Raw genomic sequence first — 20,093 nt, 5'->3', positions numbered from 1 at the left:
AACAACATCCGGTTCAACCAGGTATGGTGCATACCAGCCCCATAGCACACTAACAAGCTGAATACATGCAGCCCTCGAATGCACACAACAGACTAGCTCATGTAAATAGTGCATCGGGAGGCATCTCAATATTTAACGGGGACCCGCCATTTAAAGAAATGGTACAGATAGCGAAAACAACCATTCTGCGGCCAATTAAAAAATATTTTATAGGGACATTATGAAATAAGTTGAAGGGTATAGTTGCAGACCAGTTTAGTGCTCGGCTTTCATTATTTAATACGGCTGATAAATTTTTGCTAGCACTCTCACGAAGATTTAAGAACACAGGGGGGGGGCGGAAACGCTATTAGCAGAGTTGAAAATATTAATGCAGTACCCAAGTAAACCGATTTCACAATACTGCAGCTGGGTGCAAAGATTATGTATTAAAATCATGATGACCCATGATTTAAATCCACACCTGGGGGAAATAGAGAAGACAATACTGAAGAAAAATTCAGATGGGGGAGTGGCTAAATAATTTGGTTACGGCCTCAGGGCACCATGGAGTTGGAATGTAGCTGGACTTAGGCTGGTGACGATAGAGAAATCTATAGAAGCAGCCACAAGCGTAGACAATCAAATGGGCTTGCGTAACATGAGACAAGGACCGTACAATTCCTATGCAATACAGAAAAGTTATCAAAGAGATCGAAGGTATTTAAAAATAGGTGCATTGGCAATCAATGATGCACAAATGGAAAGCACAGACACCGATACGTAGTAAGTAGGTTTGACGAAGACGATAGATGATGTTTATATTGTAGAGGACACTACAGACACTCTACTAAAGAATGCGAAAGGTTATATGAAGATGCACTAAGTGAAAAATTGCCACACCCTGATAAACCACCGTACGTACCGTGCGAAGAATCTGCCGTATATTTAGAGCAAGTAAGACTCCCCCCTCAATATGTATGAAAAACTCTCAGCTACGAAATGGTTAAGTAAAATTCTACACCGAAATAGGTGCAGAGATATCAATCTTAAAAATAGAAGACCTTCGTCCAGACACTTTCGTTGACAAAGGGACCCAAGTTAATATTATTAGAGTTACGCACGGCGAGCGTAGAACGTTAGGTATAGTAGAAATACCACTTAATGGCCTTGTTTGCAGATTAAATGTGGTCCCACGTGACTTTCCTATAAATGTGAAAGGTATAATTGGTTGGGATATTTTTAAAATGTATCATGGCCGCACATGTGCTCAAGAAAATATTTTGCAATTAGAAGGCATGAAGATGAAATTAGAGCCGGAGATGCTCAAAATTTTTGCCAGAATAAAGCGAGTGGTATATACTTGTGTAAACAAAACGATCGAAAATGTTAAGGAGGTTTGGGAGAAAAGTTCAAAATGGAGAAATGTGACAGAAAAAATGTATGTTATATTTGAGCATGTTAGGAGTGCACATAAATTTTTTCAGATTTTTCACCAAGGGAAATTTTCGAAAAAAAATTATGAAATATTGACAGTTTAAGACGGTCTCTTATGAGAGAGCAAGGTTAGGTTTGCCTTTTAATTGAAATTAAGGTATACTCTAAATGTGTAGAAATATAAAAAAAAAGTTTTCATAAATAACTTGGTACAAAAGGAAGATGCTCGACAAAAAAAATCAAGCCTCGCCAGGCATTTTTCAAATATATAAACAGTTAAAGTCGTACAGTTTCAAGTTTGTAGAATGCAAGAGGAGGTGCGCGGTAAAGGGGGCCCAGATGTGCGGGCAGGAGGGACTCCCCGTTCCTCGCCTCTCTGAAAGAAACTCCCAAACTCCCTTAATATTGCTTGGGTCCCATTGCAGAAAATGGATAAAGAAGGCGTACTTTTGGGAAATCTCGTAGCCACACAGAATGGGGGAAAGGTCTATGCTAAGTGCATAAATACAAGGGATGAAACGGTTTAAATATTGGTACCTGAGATCGATTTATTAGAGTGTGAGGTAATACAAGAGGCTGAACCGTTTAGCGTTAAAGGGGATGACGCGAAGGGCTTGAATAAAGCAATGATAAGGTTGCTTGAAACAAAAGGAGGAAAAGAAAAATTGAATGATAATTTTCACAGCGGGTTGAATAAAAATAAAATTGCGAGAGTGGAAAAAATAATGAAACTCGTAGACATGTCTGGATGAAACGAAGAGAAAAAATTACATGTCAGAAAACTTATAGAGCATAATCCCTTCGTGTTTGGTCTGGATGGAGAGCCGCTAAAAGCCACGAACATATTAAAGCACCGCATCAAGACTACAACAGATAAACCCGTGACAGCTAAGTGCTTTAGGTACCCGCCAGCACTAAGGGAGCAAATGAAAAAAGAAATAGAAAAATTGCTTGAATAAGGTATAGTCGAACCATCAAAATCGCCGTACAATTCTAATATGTGAATTGTACCCAAGCATGCGGGGTTGGCTGGAGAGAAGCGTTGGCGTGTAGTAACTGATTTTAGACAGCTCAACAACTACTATAGAAGGCTACCATCTTTTACCATTCCACAGCGACACACTCGAGCATTTAGCATCAGCTCGATATGTAACAGTAGTCGATCTAAAACAAGAGTTTTTTCAGATTGAAATCATGAAGAGGACGCACATAAAACGGTATTTTCTGGGCCAGACAAGCATTATCAGTATAAGTGAGTGCCAATAAGATCTATGGACTCGCCCAATACATTTCTAAGAGAGATGTCACTCACTTTGGCGAGTCTAAAAGGGCACGAAATAGAGGTGTACCTAAATGACAATGTTGTTTGCTGAGAATCTTCAGGAACCGGGAAGACGCTTTATTAGACTTGTAAACCGCTTGGCAGAGGCTAACTTAACCATCGAACCTAAGAAATGCCAATTTCTAAAACCGGGAGCGAAAGTGTTGAGGCATATTGTCGGGGATGGGTTAATAAAAATGAACCCAAAGAAGATCGAGGCAGCAAGAAAATATGCAAGACCTGCTAATGCCAAAAAAATTAAACAGTTTCTTGGATTTGTCGGTTACTACAGACGATTTATCCAGAATAATGCAAAAATTGCTCAGCCACTCTCCAAGCTCTCATAAAAAGGAGCAGAGATTAAATGGTAAGAGCAGCAGGAGCAAGCCTTCACGACACTTGTAGAAGCATTACGTAGTGAGCTAGTACTTGTTGCACCGTATCTGGACGAGCTCTTTATAGTTACAACGGGTGCATCAGATTATGCAATAGGGGCAATATTAAGCCAAGGAAAACTGGGGAAAGATAGACCGTGTGAATATGCCTTACAATACCTCTCAGGGAGCGAATTACGCTACCCCACGTACGATAAGGAACTGTTGGCCATAGTGTTTGCAAAATAACAGTTGCGGCCGTACTTATTTGAGCGAAAATTTACAATGGTCACAAATCATGAGTCGCTAAAACATTATCGTACGTCAAAAAAGGTCAACATAAAATTAAACAGGCTGGAAGTAGAATTACGAGGCTACAAGTTTGATATAGTATATCGGCCAGGCATTTCAAACGAAGCATCTGACGCACTGTCTCGAAATACAGTAATAGGGGAGGGAGAAATGAACACTGAGCGGCCACGCCAAGAACTGTATTAGCTGGCCGAGGAACAGGAAAAAAAAGGACTAGCCGATAGCGATGGGTCCTTGGCGCGCATGTTTGAAATACGAGCGACCCATAAACAGCGTATTCAGAGAAATACGAAAAAAAAAAAAATTATTTACTCTTGTTCAGGGAATTAGAACAAGAGAGTACAGAAGAAAAAAGAAAATTTTGTTGGATGGAAAATAAATGGACATGATATGAGAATAGATAGCCAAGTTTATGATGAAAGAGACTCCAAATCCAAGGAAAAAGTAGAAATAAACAAAACATTAACCGTAAAAATAAGGGTAACAGTGGGAAAATGAGGTTGCCCAAGAAAGAATATTATAAGTAGCAATTTAAGAACGGAAACTTACACGGAAACAACGAACAAAATCATTTCACAGGGGCCGGTAAACAATGGATTAGCCTATATATGAAGGTAGGACCAAATGCAACACGAGATAAAATCAACAAGCACACCAGCGATCGAGAAGAGTAAGGTCGTACCAAAAGGATGGAAAACTTGTAAGCGTTAGTAACAAGAAATAGTGAATCAGGAAATGACGGTACGGGACTCGATAATTGGGGCTAGCAGCTGATACCAGCAGGTTTAGCGGCCGTAGAGGCGAAGAAAGTCTGTTGTAATGAACAAATAAAGGATACCCGAGAGTTAACGGAAGCAGACGAGGTAACAGGAGATATTGAGACCTCTGGGAAAGGTGTTTTCGAATGCAGAGGCGTCGGAGTATCAGAGAGACCCGATCAAGCACGAGAGAGATCAAAGTAAATAGAGAGTAAAGGGGAGCATCCACAGTACGAGCTAGGAAAAAACAATTATTTGAGGGACAGAATGAAAATAAGCGTGACATGGAAACAGTATGCACAGGTTCGGATACATCAGATGATGAAGCAAAAAATGGCGAGAGCGATCTATAATGTAAGGAATGATCCTATTTCCCAAGGAATGCCAGATGAAAAAGTAGGTTATATTATGAAAGAACCGGGATTTCGAAGGGAAGTAAAAACGAAGAGTACACCAGCAGCAGTACTGATTAAGGAAAGAAAGTAAAAGTTGCGCAAGAGAGCTGGATACATTGAACAGACAAAAGCCAAATTTTTTAATTACGCCCCTTATAACGAGCTCTTCAAAGCAAATAGTATCACGTAATTGTGACATGCCACAAACGTCAAATTGCACAACGGCACAAAACGTGGATAAAGGAAAATGTAAGTCAACGGAGCCCTCAGGGAGCACAGAAACAAACTTGGCTCCAGCAACATAGATAGACAAGGAACCGGATATACACGATTTGTCAGAGGGTAGATCAGACGAACTGTGGGCGCAAGTTATGATCGACGTAAGAAGGCGAGATGTAGAGGGAAGGCTGGAAATGAGGATTGACGTGTGGGAGCCCAACGAAAGCATACCCCAGGAAAAATCGTCATAGGAGGAAAGGGAAAAAACAGACCCAACATCGCGTAAAACTAATAATTGAGTCCAGTTTGAAAAACCAGGGGATCAAATAGTGAAGGAGCTCAACTTACCATCAGACACAAAGCCGCTGAAAGACAAGAGGCTGTGTATCTTAACGATAATATACGAAGAGAAACGAATGAACGCATTTAACATCATAAAATACTTTCTTAAGTGCCAGAACTACCACACAACCCACCAGGAAACTGCCCATTTTATAGCCTTATATTTTTATTTAATCTCAAACTCTCGACTGATGAGCTTAAAAATTTAGAATATCTGCAAAGGTGTAGAGAGCCGAAGGAAACAGAAAATTTGCTAAAGACGTGTACAGAATATGGAAATGGGGAATGTACATGCATATTTTCGCAAAAATTCAAGAAAAACGTCTGTGTACACCTGAAATTAAACCGGAGAAATTATATTTATACGCACTATACTGCAATGGACAAAGAAGTCGGCCATTTACATCTAGAATGTAACGGCGAGAATGCCCAATATATGCCTTGCATACAAAGTTCTAACACCAAATCGAAAAGTAATTTACAAAATGATGACAGCAGTAGTAGTGAAAGGCGTGAAGAACGCTCGAGTGATCCAGAACTAGACGAAAGAACAGATCAGCGTAAGCGGGAAAAGATTAACGAAAAGCTCATAAGGTCCCCACCTGAACTACCACCACCATCAGACCCTGCAAGCGACTGCAAGCCGTTAGCTGACGGCAATTCATCGACCATAGTTAAAGTAATAATAATAATAATAATAATAATAATAATAATAATAATAATAATAATAATAATAATAATAATAATTATAATAAAAATAACAATAATAATAATAAAAATATTATTATTAATAATAATAATAGTAATAATATGAATAATGATAATGACAGAAGCAATACAGAATATAAAAATAAAAGCTAGTATATATATACCGATATAGTATTGTGTAGGGAGACAGGATACACAGAAACATACGTGTATAAATATATAGAGAAAAGCATTATTTTTATTAATTCGCTGCCCTCGAATGAGCTGCAAGTGAACAACAAATCAGACGAAAAGAAAATATAAAGTAACTGATAACTGCGTAACCAACAAACTTTCAGACAATTAATCCATCCCCTTCTAAAGAAACAATATTGATAAAATATGTACATAAATTTTTTTCTTTCTTTCGCAGCCCTCGGACGCACTGCGGAAAAAATATACATTGACAGAAGCAGGTAAATAAGCAATATCGTTAGGACCGAAGAAAAACGGAAACATATATGCACACTAGTGAAGGTGAGCAATTATAACAATATCATACAAACAATGTGGGAACAGAACATAAAGTATACAAGATGCGCGCGTGGCATTCTCTGACGGAAAATGTAACAAAAAAAATTTATGATAAAAATAGTAATAATAAGAATGATAATAATAAGAATCATGTAACAATAATAAATACAATAATATTAAGATGATAAGCAAGTAGTGTTACCATAACAAAATCGAGGCACTACAATCAACAAAAAATTATGTAACATGTCTAAACATAATAAAAATTAGGCATAACAAAATAAGAAAAAAATCAAGTGAGCGGCAACAAGGAAGTATAGCCGTAATAGAATAGTGAAGAATAGATATATGTATACTGCATAGCGTATGACGCAACATAAGATAGGAAATAGACATCTGCAAAGAGAGTGCCACACTCGCAGCTGAAAATAAACACACGGTTTTTAAATAGTATAATGCATTGGGTCGCGTCATATTCGAGTAAATCACCTTCGAGGTACAGGCATGTGCATGAGCGTAGATATAGAGAAAGAGAAACGTAGATAAAACGTTAACAAAGATGATGCATAGCCATACGGCCAACAGGTCTCTTTTCTCGCCCTTCACTCTCTCTACTGTGGTTCTTAAGAGATTTCAAAAACAAAAATATACTCGCGGGAATAGAGAAAGATGTACGTTTTTAAAAATGGGGGGTCCCTTAATGATAAATTTAGCCAGAATGCTTCCAGGTAGAAAAAATAGTTCCGGAAGTGAAGGTGGGGCAGCGGATGCAGGGACAATGCAAGCAATAATGTTACAGAGCAAATAAAGACCTGTTGCATCGCAAAACCAAGTGTGCGTAGCGGTCAGAGGCGCATCGTCAGCAGCTAACAGTATGCCACGTTCTCGTGCATAAGAAGGAAATGTAAAGAAGCAATCGCTATATTAAGAATAATATATATATATATATATATATATATATATATATATATAAAATCTAAGTTACGTTTGCTCATTATAATTGAGTTACCATATTAACGAACAAAAAAAACACATTATGTGGCATACTATCTAATAGGCTCGTAGCGTAGCCAATTGTAACAACAATGTGACACTAATAAAGAGTATTCAAATAATGATCGGACCGACAGTAGGAGAATAAGTAATATCATACAATACATTATAACATACTGTCATACCATATCTTACAAAATTGAATATCAATAACTTAAAATAGAATTAAGTAGTTGTAATAAGCACTAAGACTGAATAATAAGCCTCAACTGTTAAATTTAAAGGATTTTGTTACAAACGACATTATAGTGAACGAGATTGAAAGAACGGAAATAATAATTGATTACGGTCGTGTATTTCATGTCGAATAATACTTGATATCAAATAGTAACTAATAAATAAGAATTTTGAAATAGTGCACTATATTAAACAGTGAGAAGGGCGTGAAAAAAACAGGAAATGTTTACACACAAAAAAAACCAATTTCGCGAATTTATGTAAGGGAGGAACAAAGATACAATTTTTTTTTCTCTCCACCTTTTTACTCCTATGTCAGGAATCTCATATACAACACAAACAACATAACATAATCACAATACTTTAACACAATTACACTTAATAGTTAAATGAGCATAATCTGTAATTTATTCACATACTTGTTTATGTTTGTCTATGCATAATATCTTGAATTCACAACATTTACACATTTAGATTCCTTCTTTTTTCCACCTTTATCATACGTTCGTTCCCAACCTTGATTTCACTTTTCCAATTACTTTATTCATTTTTCGTTTACCATCCCTATTGTCATTCATACCTTTATTATACCTATTAAGTTCTTTCCTAATCTAAGACCGAGAATCTTGCAGTGTACATATATAGGAGCTCTATATTTGTATGTTTAGTGACCCTCAGTTTTCTTACTTATAGACAATGTTGTGTATGAACCTTGTTAGTTGGGGTCGGATTTGTAGTTCGTTTGTTGTGATCACAATCTTGCAATGGAATTTTTGACGAATTTTAATCCATTTTACTATATCATGATGAATTTTCTACAGCTTAATATTATCAGTAATATTTTTTGTTAAGACTATTAGTAGGCTCCTGAAGAGGTCTACGTGGTTCGACAAAACGTTATTTTCTAAAATAAAAACGTGCTTTCTTTTTAAGTTGATCTCATTACTTTTGAAACCTTTCATTTTGTTGAATACTTTTGAATAAGTAACATGAGAAATAAAATACATCTTTAAAAATGCACCTAATAATATCACGGTTTTTGGTATTAAAATGACTAGTGTGTCATAAACCTGTATAATTTATGATGCGCTGAATCGAACACGTACTTGCTTTGTACTTATATGTGTGTACAGATGGCGCTCTGTATAAACTCTTATTCTCAAAAAAAACATCAGTATTTTACAGAATTATTGAATGTGTATAACTTGCTGGGTTGGCTTTAAACTGTTTTTGACGACTAATTTAAATTGTGAAAAATTCCGTTTACTATTTAAATAGGTTTAAAAATTGTTAAATTGTACAAGCTAGAATATTTAAAATATTAATTTCATAAAAAAAAAAAAAAAAAAAAACAGTAGAAACGTAAGCTACAATAGCTCACAATTTTAATACTGTAGGACAATTATAAGTGTTGATGTTTGAAATAAATTTTTTGTAATGTGTAGTGATAACTATGTATTTTTGACCTTATTGCGTTAGAATGAAAAAATTATACACTATACATTTACTGAAGCATAAACGCTAAGTATGGACCTAAAAAAGCACTGAAAGGCTGCATAAGTTATAAGTTCTAAAGATGCCAGGTGAATATATAAACTAGTGGACAATGGGTGTTTGGATACTCAAGTATAAAGTTATACATCTATTAAATTATATGGCAGACAATATGATTATCATTATAACTATACCTTTCATAAAACAATATTTTGTACAAAGGTGGTGCAATTATGGTTGGAATAAATATACCCACGCTAATTAGGTGTAGTTTAACTTAATTTTTTAATGTTTAATAAATAAGCGATTATAGACAATATATTATGGCACAATACAATATAAATTATAAGTAAGTTGGCATACATCTCTAACGTCACGCTCACATCTATCACATACGCTCAATTCCTACGTGACACGTTTTCCTAGTCCATATTAAATACCCAAAATATATTTATATCCAAAAGGTTGAGAACAACCATCCTGTAGTACCGCTTTCTTCAATATGATTGGCAGTCGAATGAAGTTTTAACCATGCTAAAAGTTGCAAGAGGGCGAATTTGGAGGAAAACTTCAAATGTATTTAATGTATACAATTTGAGGCTTCAAGAAACTGACGCACAAAATTTATCGAGATTTAAACAGCAGCGTCAAAATTTACAAGTAAAAAATCAGCAACCAGAGAGATCAGCAATTTATTATAACTGTTCTGTAGAATTCCCAGTGAACCAAAGCGGTTTATCTGTGAATAGTTCGTAAGAAATCAATATTTAATTTAAATGAATTTTCCTACTTACTTTGTTATTTGTCCACAATTTTAATCAAATCCGAACCTGTCAACTATTAATTTGCTAAAGCTATTCTATAAGTTTTAATTATTTTTAGGTTATATGATAATTATCACTAAAGAAATACAACATATTTGAAGGGAAAAACATGTGAAAAACCCTTTTTTATTAATTGACAACTTACAAAACAGAAAACAGTAAATTGTACAAATAATGCATTATTATTAACGAACTCGTACAAAATGTGAAGAAATAAATGAAGTATGCAATTGAAAAAAAGTGTGCACTTAGTTATAACGCATCGCATTGAACAATTGAATAAATGAATAAATACCATATATTTTACCAGTACACGCACGCGCAGGCCTGTATTCAGTCGAGTAGACTGTTGTCCACTAACGACTGCAAAATGACCCTGATGGGCTTATTTGAAGTGAGGGACTGTTGTCCTTTTACCAGTAATGCAGGCTGAATGCCTCAGTTGTGTCTAACAAAATTTTGTTAGCTTCTAAATGATGAACGTTGATCATGCCTATTAATTCATGCCTGAATGAATTATCTCGTGTGTGTGTGTGCGCAACGAATCAATAATGGCGACCGAACAAAGGGGGAAATAAGAAAAAGAATAACGCATGCCGATGTATGTGAACCTGTTTTTACAAAGGCGTTCGCGGAATTGTTTGCGCTTCCGTGTCAAGTAAACAAGAAGGACTCATGTGTCCCAGTCTATTTATATATATGACTTTATTGTAACACGCACCACGTTGTCAAGTAAAATCCCCTTTGCGGATACGATAAAATTACACGTCATTCTATCATACATTTCAACTTCTAATCACGAGTCATAAGGCATGTTACCTTAATCAAGCACTGCGCGACATTAATCAAGATTGGCACTCTTCACACGTTCATAATCGCGAACGGTTCTCGCACTTCAAGAAATTTGACATTTTAAGTACGCTTACTTTGATTTGCGCCATTTACTTAGTAAATGCGTTTTAATTATTAATTTCAAGACGACGTTGTCATGCTTGTTGTATAAACGTGTCAAATCGAAAGCGAAACGTGACGTGTTAATGCTTAGAGAAAACATAAGGCTTGTAAAGCTAGTACTTACGTGACTAAATGCCCAAACCCGAAGATAAAAAATGGCGGCTCTTTGGTCGTGTGGTGAGAGGCTGTACGGCACACACCCCAAACGGAGAACGAAGGATTAGCTTGACGTGTTCGCTCACTTCTCAGTTATTTGGTCGCGCCTGGTCGAGCTCGCTTGCCAGAATGAATAAAGAAAAACGCTGCGCACCCACTGCTCCCACTCTCTCTCCGTACAACATCGCCCCCCTATGTGAGCACGCATGCGCTGACCTGTGTAGTCGACTTTCGACGGAACAATGACCCTTACAGTTATCACTTCAATTTTCCAAATTTTTAATTAGGTAAAATATGTATTTGTGTTTTTGTGGCGATAAAAAATGTAGCTATTAGGCTCCAGGACTTTGTTGCTTTGGTAATGAAGTTGTGAAATAAGAGAAAAAAACTGTTAAATTCTATTTTTCTTGTGTGTTTTCAATCTTTACATCTTTAAAAAAATAGCCTTTTCGTACATTATACGGGAGAAGCTGCAAATCAACAGCCCTTTAGGGCCAACGATTATTCTATGGCAGAAAGAACGCAAGTGCTTTTCAGCATAATTATATTTTTTTTTTTACTCTGTACAGCGTATTTTTGACTAAAAAGACTGTACGGATTCTGAACAAATATAATTTTAATGAGAAGATATTTGTTCTGAGAAATGTCAAGAATAGATGTTAAGTTTTTAACTGAAAACGTTTCACACTACATGTCAACACACTACGGTGTTCCATTCAGTAAGTCTCGAGTGAAAGACAGGGGGCCGCTAGTATTAAATATTTGTTTCCGTTGATTGGAAATTAGAAATTCCAACTTAGACGTAAAAAGTGTACGCAGACATCGTGGCTAACTAGCCTGCATGGCGCAATCGTGCCACTTGATATCTATGAGCAACGAGTGCACATATTTTTATGGTATAGCCCATTAACCGGAGATAAAAAAATACGATTTAATTTTATGTTATCTAAAAGAGAAAAAATTAGTCATTTTTCTACATACTTTTCCGAGGAATGCGGGAAAAATAATTTTGTCTAAATCAGAAGTCGGCATCATTTATTTATTTAAAAATTGATAAACAAATGCCAATTTTTTATTGAGTTTTGTTGCTTGTATCTCTGCTTCTATTGCTCTTAGAGGCATTTTACGACTGTCCATCTCATTGTCATCAAATTTTCTATAAATTGGTCACTTTTTTAAGTTCATTATTTATTGGTCATAATACATAAACGGCGAAAGTACGACAAAAATTTTTGTAAACCGAAAAATTTTCGATCGAAAAAAACTATTATGTGAATATTAATGTAATCGTAAGAAAATATAGATATTAAGTTGCAAAACAAAAAGTTATTTGTACAGTTTTAAAATAATTGTTAGTTTTGTGTTAATTAACTTTTTAATTCGAAATTTTAGAGTGCTATTACAAACTTAAGTTGTTGTACACAGTTATACTATTATAAACATAGTATATTGTATTAAATGAATTTGTTTAGTAGTTTTATAAGAATTTCATCTTTGAATAGTCTTTTTTTTTGACCTAGTATATTTTGATTGTATTACGGAAAAAAATTGATTCACTGAAAATAAATCCTTATTCTTGTTATGTAATGGGCAATTTAAAGTAGACTTATGAATTTTTTTTTTTTGTACATTTTCTTCAATAATGGTGTGACTTGCACTGAAGTATGTCATTACTGCTAAGGAAAAAATTGCTGTAATATCGAGCACTTTGAAGTTACAATTTAGGAAGAAAATACATACACGATAATGCATCCAAAGTACTGGACAGTATAAACGAAGAAACTGATACTGATGTTTCTGATACGTTTATGACCGATGATAATACAAGAGTTTGTAGATACTAACTGTATGTATGCTATGATTGATGGTGCAACAGATAGTGAGATAAATGATAGAAGGCCACCTTAAAAGCTAAATATTAATGTATCAAAAATAGCTAAAATTCAATGTACACAAAAACTTTAATGCATATACTTTTTATTGCAATCAGTGGATTTATTATTATTTAATTTTTTAATCAAGCATGTTATGCAACTGTATTACTGTACTATGTTTGTAGTTGTATAATTATGTACAACAACTTATTCGAAATTCGAACGCAAGCCGCAGCCCGTGTTTTGCCCCATGCGCACTGCAGCCGATCGGTCATCTAGTCGCAAGAGAGGGGTACATATGAAATCACAGAGCAACCACCGACTGTTACAATACGACTTTCTTGAATTTTTTTTAAAGCTCCTCTTTCAATGCAATTAATAAAATTCTTTGGCAGTGTGATGCATTTATACATGAAGATGATACACAAATTTTTTGCAATAAAAAACTAAATTGTTAGTCCATTATTGCAAAAAACGTCAATTTCTTATATCTTGGCTTCATAGAAAGCTAGAAATGCTCTAGCATTCCTTTTTTTTAAGTTTTTCTTTTTTTATGACAAATACAATGCCGTTTTTGGAAAAAAGATTTGCAAAATTGGCGGAGATATTTGCGATTATTTAAGTTGCAAAATAGATTTTCCATGAGAAAACGTAAAAATTTACAGAAATCAAAATCTTTTTTTTTTGATATTGTTATTAACATCAAATACAATGTTTTTACTGAAATGAAATTTCGATTAATCGACCGTAAAGTTTGTAATAACTTTTCAAACCTTTATATTACGAAATTAATCAACACAAAATTAATAATGATTTTGCAATCTTACAAATAGCTTTTTGTTTTGCAACTTAATATCTTGATTTTCTTGCGGTTACATTATAATTGACATAATAGTTTTTTTTCTACGTCAATCGAAAGTTTTTCGGTATAAAAAGTTTCTTTCACACTTCCTTATCATCGGTGTATTATTACGGTGTATTCATAGGAAATTCGATGCCAGAGATTGTTGGTCGTCAAATATGCCCCTAAGAGCGATAGAAGTGGAGATATAAGCAAAAAAACTAAGTTAAAAATTGTCATTCGTTCATAACTTATTAAATAAATAAATGATGTCAACTTTTGATTGTGGCAAAACTACATTTCCCGTATTCCTGGGAAAATTCTGGAGGGGTATGGCTAATTTTTTAAGTTATACTTTTATAGGCACGTTATGTGCGAGGATAAATCAAAGATTTCAGATTTTGACTTTGAGAAAAAGTGTGACGGAAGTGGATTCTCCCTCTTCGCCCCGCCTATTTACAGTAAATAAACAATTGTTAACACAATTTCTTATATTTTTTTCTAATTTTTCAAAAATTAAAAAAAAAAAATTTTAATACTGTACAACTACAATAATTAATTTTGATTGTGTTTTATTCTTTTACAATTTTTTCATTCGTGACTGAAGTGATTTTTTGACTTAAGGCTGTTCTTTACATAGTTTGTGGGGGAAAGTTCAGAGGAATGACAGGAACGCCAATGTACAGTAAAGCTAGCAATTGCTTTTTTTATGTGGATGGACTCACAAACATGTATTTACGCACACTTCATCCTATCTTTCTTAAATTATTTACAAACCAACTTGTAGGTTTGTTTAAAAATTCGATAGGTTAAAAGTTATCTTTTATACCCAAAAAATTGGAAAATTCCTACAAATCATATAAATGCCATTTAACGTGATTCTTTCATGAGTTTGCATGTTAAGTATCGACTTTTTTAAATTTAACATGTTGTAACCTACGATATGCGATAAAATAATAGTAGAGTCAAATGACCTGCAATTTTTGTAGGAATTTTTGATGCTATTTCAATATACGTTTGACGTTTGAATAATATCTGTCAAAAAAACCTATGTGTGATGAACGTCCTGAAGGGACATTCACTGGCATGTAATACGACTCTATTGAAGAAAGCTATACTACAGGGTAGTTTTTCATAATTTTCTATGTACAATTATATTTTGGGTATTAAATATGGACGAGAAATAAGTGTGGGATCGTACGTGATAGATGTGAGCGTGATGTTACAGATGTAATCAGCGTAGGCAGTAGAAAGTTGTTCTGAAATCACCGGAAGATTCAATGAAAGCTCACAGTCTTGTACTGGCCAGCCTATCTATTATTTTTATTGTATTGTGCCGTAATATATTGTTTATAATCGTTAACTCATTAAATATTAATTAAAATCACACCCAATCAACGTAGGTATACTCATTCCCACGATAATTGCACCACCTTCGTACACAATATTGTTTTATAAAAGGTATTTTTATACTCAAAATTATATTGTTTGCCATGTTATTTTACAGAAGTATAACTTCATACTTAGGTACCCAAGCACCCACTATCCCCTGGTTTCTCTACTGGAAAACGTAACATAAAAAAATTCTTCGGGCTGTGGACTAGTAGAAAATATGTATCTTTAGATGCCAAAGTCAGGGGGGAAAAGTAGTATTTTTTGAAATTTAAATTTAAATTTATGATATTGTAAGACACAATTTTCATTATTTGGTATGTTCTATGACTTTTACATGTGAAAATAGGTACTCTTATGTTTTGACGCATAACCACAACAAATATTTATAAGTTTTTGACATCTCCAACATTTTGCTATGTTACTAGAATAAGAGGCTGTAGTATAAAAATATCATTCTAATTTCTTTGATATGTAACGATATTTCTAACTTACTTATATCTATTGATGAAACATTTATGAGACAAATTTTTGGAGATAAATAACGCTATTAGATCACTATTTTTTTCTATTAATATTTAATGAGACTGCAACTTGCAGCCTACCCAGAACTTACAAGTGCCATTTATATATTATCTGTAAATATGCATATAAAATTTCTTAAATAATTTATTTAGTTTTCGTAGAAAATAATTAAGAACATTATGAAATCTAATTACAGCATTCTTCATTCGGCCATTCTACAAAATGATGCTTGGGAAACCGATTGACTTGAAAGATATGGAAAGTGTTGACTCAGAATACTATAATTCATTGCTGTGGATCAAAGAGAATGATCCAAGTGAGCTTGAGCTTACTTTCTGTGTGGACGAGGATTCATTCGGACATACGTCACAGCGTGAGCTGAAGACCAACGGTGCAAACATTCCGGTTATCAATGAAAACAAAGATGAGTACATTAGTTTGGTAATTCAGTGGCGATTTATGTCGCGTGTTCAAGAACAGATGAACTCTTTTCTCGAAGGCTTCAATGCTCTTGTACCACTAGCGCTTGTTAAAATTTTTGACGAGAACGAGCTTGAACTGTTGATGTGTGGCATTCAGCATATCGACGTCAAGGATTGGAAGCAAAACACGCTTTATAAGGGTGACTACCACGCAAATCATATAACAGTCCAGTGGTTCTGGAGAGTCGTCTTATCATTCAACAATGAGATGCGTTCTCGACTTCTTCAGTTCGTCACAGGTACCTCGAGAGTTCCAATGAATGGCTTTAAAGAACTATATGGCAGTAACGGCCCACAGTTATTTACTATTGAAAAATGGGGAATCCCCGAAAATTATCCAAGGGCTCATACTTGGTAAGTCTTCAAGTACTTGCCTTTTTATTTCTGCTACTATACAATTTTATACCATAAGTCAATCTCAGTCTTCTGAGTAATAAAAAAAATTTTTCTGTTTTAGTTTTAATCGGATCGATCTGCCACCTTATGAAAGTTATCAGCAACTTAGGGATAAATTAATAAAGGCAATAGAGGGGTCACAAGGATTCGCGGGGGTAGATTAGCGTGAAATTCCATTTATCATTATGATACCTGTAATATAATGTATATATGTAAACGTATATGCATATTAGATGTTATATTTTTCTCTATATGATACCTTAAGTTTTAAATGAACATTTATTCAGCTAAACCTGATTCAGATTTTATCTTTAAAAATACGAGGTATAAAACATTAAATGTTTTAAAGCCCTCAACAAAATAGCATATAATTAAAGTAAACTACTACCAGAAAATTTAATGATCATTAAATTAGTTTTGTTTTTATGAAAAAATTATATTCATGTGGTATTAACATGCAGAAACATAGCCAAAAATCGTTGCTCATTTGCGTTTAGGAATATTAAAACACCGAGAGATTATATATAAAACATGTATGTATACGTGGAAACATACAAGAGATGCTACTCACTAACTACCGGAGCGTACAAAAATCAGTTTAGAAAAAGTACATCAGAAAAAAACTTTTCAAATCTCATGAGCGGAATAAGATTTTTCTTGTGATTTGACATTTTGTATTGAAAAAAAAAACGCTTAATACATTATTGTCTACATCGAAATTTGTAAATATATTTGTAATGCGCTGAAAAATCTGCTGTTTAACTACGATACTTCATTTATTATTTAGTTTTTATTTTGTAGTATATAACAGTATGTATAAAAAATAATAATTTTCACTACTTATTTCATATCGCAAGCTATTTTTAATATGAACAAGTATACTCTTTTATGTTTCTTATAAATACTAAAATTTATTTTCTTTGAAAAATTTAGTAAGGGTTAATAATGCAAGATATTTGGTAACATAATTAATATATTTATATTTACATTAAAATGGTTGCAACTGTTTCGGTATGACATACTTTCCTCTGGCGAGTTTTACGAGTTTTACTATCCGTGTGATATTTGTCTGAGGAAGGTACAGTGTATCGAAATAGCTGTAACCATTTTCTAGTGGAACAAGTCTATACGCAAATTAAATAAGGCTAAGTAGTATAGTTTTGTTTATGATGTTCGTTAAAGAAATTACATTTTCTCACCATCTAATGGCACAAAATTCTACAATTTGTAAGCTGGTGACAACACATTTCAATGTAGAGCAAGGTAAAGCAGGTAACAAGAGTTTAGTATGCAAACAAGCAGCAGAAGTATCCATCACATTATTTATGAATTACCGAACTAGCATATTACGTATCAAGGGACTCAAGCAAGCCAGTTTGTGGCTGTTGTAATGTGCATCTAAGCGTAGCGAGGATTCTACAAGCAACAGACACTCGCTGGCTTGCTATAGTTATATACTGGTATTTATTCACTTTTACATCATACTCAGTGAAAAGTTCGTCACATAAAACGTGTACTACTTATATGCATCTTATAAACATACAAGTTGTAGGGCGCGTTCGAAAATTGCTGTTCATTACTTGGGATTCCAAAAATGTTCAGAAAATTTAATGGATTGTGGAAATAAAAGCGTACTTATTCCGTAATTAGTGAAAGTTTCTTTGTAATTTTGGTGACAAACTGTAGTTTTTGAAAGCGACCATGATATTTTTTTTTGTGACGCAAATTTTGCATTTTTTTGAAAAGTTCGAACGCATACGTGTTTATAGTGCACATATAAAAACAAGCCACGTAGCTACGTGTGTGATGATTGATATTTACAAATCCATTGAGAGAGAAAGCTAGAAAAAGAGACCATTGTTCATTATGTTGTTACGTTTGTGCGTATGTGCGCGCGCGCACGCGCGTGTGTGTGTGAGATAAACTAATGTTGAAATACATTCATCATCAGAACATTTGTAAATGAAGAAAATCTTATAACTTAAACTGTTTTTATTTGTTAGAAAAGATATATTTTTTTGTATAGAGTACACCGAAAACAGGACATTGACTTTTTTTATCTTCCTGATATTTTCTGAATCGTTTGCTTACTAGAGTGTGTATACTGGGATGTAACATGGGCCACTGGAGGGGGTAATAAATTCAACATGGTGCGGAAGAGTCAACGCATATACACGCGCAGCAAAAGACTCGGAGGCTTTTTTTCCTCCGTGCTTAAATGTTTAATGACATTGAGACCCGTGCGTTTTTCTAAACCATATTTACATCAGGGAGCAGCTCCCAGTGCACTTTTCTTATACTCTACAGCTATGTAACTCACAAAAATCTGAAATAAAATACGCAGCTGCTGATAGATTTCCCGCGTACGCAAATATCTACAACAGTGTTCGTATACATATAGGTACAGCACTCTATTAGCAGCTGCGTATTTTATTTCGGATTTTCGTGAGTTACATAGCTTTAGAGTATAGAAAAAATGCACCGGGAGCTGCTCCCTGATGTAAATATGGTTTGGAAAAAAGCACGGGCCTCATTGTCATTAAAAATTTAAACACGGAGGAAAAATAGCCTCCGAGTCCTACGCTGCGCGTGTATATGCGTTGACTCTTCCGCACCATGTTGAATTTATTACCCCCTCCAGTGGCCCATATTACATCCCAATACGGGAGTGTGGCTGAAGACGCCATTTTCGGGGACGCTTAGATGAGAGAAGTGGTGGAGAGGAAAACACACATTGACACGAAATACATATACACATCTTTGCTTGGCTTATTTTTCCCAGTTAGTCACGAAAATTACGAAGTCAATCAGTGACTGTCAGACACTTTAACCACATTCCCTTATACCCACTGTATTACTTACTGCAGTGAGACGCCCTTACTATATTCGAGAATTGAACTATTGCAGGCGCTTGCTGGCTTATGTGTATAGTTATAAAGTATAAGGTATACAAATGTGCGTGCATGCACTAATAACGCAATTTTTGTTTCTGTATACAGGAAAGACAGTACGAACTTTACGCTTAGTATGGTATGAAAATACAAATGTCAGTGTATTATTTCCCTTACTTACAGGTTTTAGATCACTAAATAATACATTCTTTAATAACCCTATACCAAGACATACACAGAGTAATTAAGATCATAATTTTTTTCATACAATGTCTGGTATATCTGTCCATGTAAAACAAAAGATAAATAAATGGGCTGGGGATAGCAAGGTCTGAGTTTCTCACATAATCCATAAATTATAATACACATAATCTCTACAAGTTTCAAACTTAAGGTAGTTCATGCCAAAAGTCATTACTTTACGATTTCTGCAGTTTTGGGTATGTGCTCTAAAGTTTCTATCTATCAAAACTGAATATTTTATAGGATTATTATAGCCGAATTTCATTAAGAATATTCGTGATTCAAGTTTGATTTTAAATGTCCTAATTGAGTATTCTTTTCACGAACATATCATAAATTCCGGTGACCGTTTGCACTGAACACGTATATTCAATGAAACATTATATGCTAACAAACGTGTGCTTTGTTTTTGAAGTACGTCAAATAAATGTTA

The 20,093-nt window shown here is 34.5% G+C and overlaps 1 protein-coding gene across 6 annotated transcripts in view; it reads left to right on the top strand.

Moving 5' to 3' along the window:
• Nedd4 (E3 ubiquitin-protein ligase Nedd4) overlaps positions 1-18,655 on the top strand; it is a 314,193-nt gene extending 295,538 nt beyond the window's left edge. For all 6 annotated transcript variants that reach the window (XM_089589946.1, XM_089589950.1, XM_089589949.1 and 3 more), the window contains 2 exons: positions 15,845-16,484; positions 16,588-18,655. In XM_089589946.1, coding sequence (XP_089446072.1) covers positions 15,845-16,484; positions 16,588-16,690 — 743 coding nt within the window. In that variant the 3' untranslated portion in view covers positions 16,691-18,655. The remainder of the gene's footprint in view (positions 1-15,844; positions 16,485-16,587) is intronic.
• The last annotated feature ends 1,438 nt before the right edge of the window (positions 18,656-20,093 follow it).

This window comes from Copidosoma floridanum, unplaced genomic scaffold, assembly GCF_036245765.1.
Source record: "Copidosoma floridanum isolate Cflo_tuat_1 unplaced genomic scaffold, Cflo_Japanese_pri ptg000011l, whole genome shotgun sequence".
In the NCBI taxonomy this organism is placed as follows: Eukaryota; Metazoa; Arthropoda; class Insecta; order Hymenoptera; family Encyrtidae; genus Copidosoma; species Copidosoma floridanum.
Note: the sequence above shows the minus strand (reverse complement) of the source record. Positions and strands in the feature narration are given on the sequence as shown.